The sequence below is a fragment of the Papaver somniferum genome, chromosome 9 (genome assembly GCF_003573695.1).
Source record: "Papaver somniferum cultivar HN1 chromosome 9, ASM357369v1, whole genome shotgun sequence".
In the NCBI taxonomy this organism is placed as follows: domain Eukaryota; kingdom Viridiplantae; phylum Streptophyta; class Magnoliopsida; order Ranunculales; family Papaveraceae; genus Papaver; species Papaver somniferum.
Genome location: NC_039366.1, coordinates 130,837,141 through 130,838,777, shown reverse-complemented (window position 1 = coordinate 130,838,777; position 1,637 = coordinate 130,837,141). Strand labels below are relative to the sequence as shown.

Below are 1,637 nucleotides of genomic sequence, written 5' to 3'. Positions count from 1 at the left end.
CGAGTCATTTGATTGATCATTAATAAGTTATCAACTTTATAAAAAAAAATTAAAAAATATAAATAATTAGGGCATTTTTACCAATGTGAAAAATAGTTAGATATGGGCACCCTGGAAACACTACTTCCACTTGTTTTTTTGTCTTATTCAAGAAGCCCCAAAATCTTTAGGTATGCCCCAAATGATGGTTCTTTAGAGAAGCTTTTAGATCCGTCGGTCATTTAGTGGTGGGCAGTGGGCCTGGTGGCAACTTCGTGTCATTTTTAGTTACATTTTTATTTGTATCGCTCTCTCCCAGTCAGGGTTTTAGTGGAACTTCCAAATTTGAGCTTCTTCAATGGCGATTCGTTCATTTTGGAGATCAAAAAGTAGGTTTATGATTTCTTCAATGACTATTCGAGACTTTATAGTACCAATCATTGCAGAATCACCCACTCTTATAATACCTCAAAACTCAATCAATGAAATTAATCAAATGAACTCATCAGTGAGGTGTTACCATGATGGTAGACCAAGAGGACCACTTTGGAGAGGTAAGAAATTGATTGGTAAAGAAGCTTTATTTGTGATTTTGGGCATCAAAAGATTCAAAGATGATGAAGACAAGCTTGGAAAGTTTATTAAAACTCAAGTTTTTAGATTGTTGAAGATGGATATGATTGCAGTTCTCACTGAGCTTGAGAGGCAAGAGGAAGTTGGTTTGGCTTTAAAGGTGAGATTTTGATGCTAGAATCTTCATTTTAATTTCATTTTGGTTCTGGGTTTTTGATATCTTGATAGTTATCATACCATTTCTTGTTGATTCTGTAGAAAAAGTCATAATTTTTGGGAGTTTTGAAATGTTTTTTCTTTTCCAGATGTTTAGGATAATTCAGAAGCAAGATTGGTACAAGCCTGATGTGTATCTGTACAAGGACTTGATTATTGCGTTGGCGAAGAATAAGAAAATGGAGGATGCAATACAAGTATGGGAAAGCATGAGACAAGAGGGTTTGTTTCCTGATTGTCAAACTTATGCTGAAGTAATTCGAGGTTTTTTAAGGTATGGGTCACCAGGGGATGCTATGAATGTATACGAAGACATGAAGAAGTCTCCTGAGCCTCCAGAGGAATTACCATTCAGGATTTTAATGAAGGGTCTCTTACCTCATCCCCTTTTGAGAAACAAAGTGAAGCAAGATTTTGAAGAAATATTTCCTGATAGACATGTGTATGATCCTCCGGAAGAGATATTCGGATTGCGATGAGGTACTATCATGCTTATATATTGATATAGTCTATAGCTTTCTCTTACATGCACTTTAGATGAGGCGTTTCTTTATTATGTTTGAACTCATTCCTTATCCATGGAACATCGGGTCCTTGTATTGATGCCTGTTATATAGAAAGGAATTCATCTTTGCTTTCAGTCATATCTGTTAGTTATATTTCAGTGTATATTTTAGTCTATTGTGAATTGCGACAGATCCATACTAGTTTGCCCGTCATTCGTTAACACAGGAGTCTTCCAATTCGTCAGATAACAACAAAGATGATACATAGCATAAATAGTATGGATAACACCTGAGCATATGAAGTTAATGCATAAAAACTGTCAAGAGTCCCCAAGATCATAGGTCAACTAGCCTAATGATGAC

General features: G+C 35.6%; 1 protein-coding gene across 1 annotated transcript; it reads left to right on the top strand.

The window, feature by feature from the left end:
• The first annotated feature begins 262 nt into the window (after positions 1 to 262).
• On the top strand, positions 263 to 1,412 carry LOC113313186 (protein THYLAKOID ASSEMBLY 8-like, chloroplastic). The gene is made up of 2 exons (XM_026561925.1): positions 263 to 712; positions 858 to 1,412. The coding sequence occupies exons 1-2, from the start codon at positions 338 to 340 to the stop codon at positions 1,245 to 1,247; spliced, it is 765 nt and encodes a 254-aa protein (XP_026417710.1). The 5' UTR covers positions 263 to 337; the 3' UTR covers positions 1,248 to 1,412.
• Positions 1,413 to 1,637: the final 225 nt, after the last annotated feature.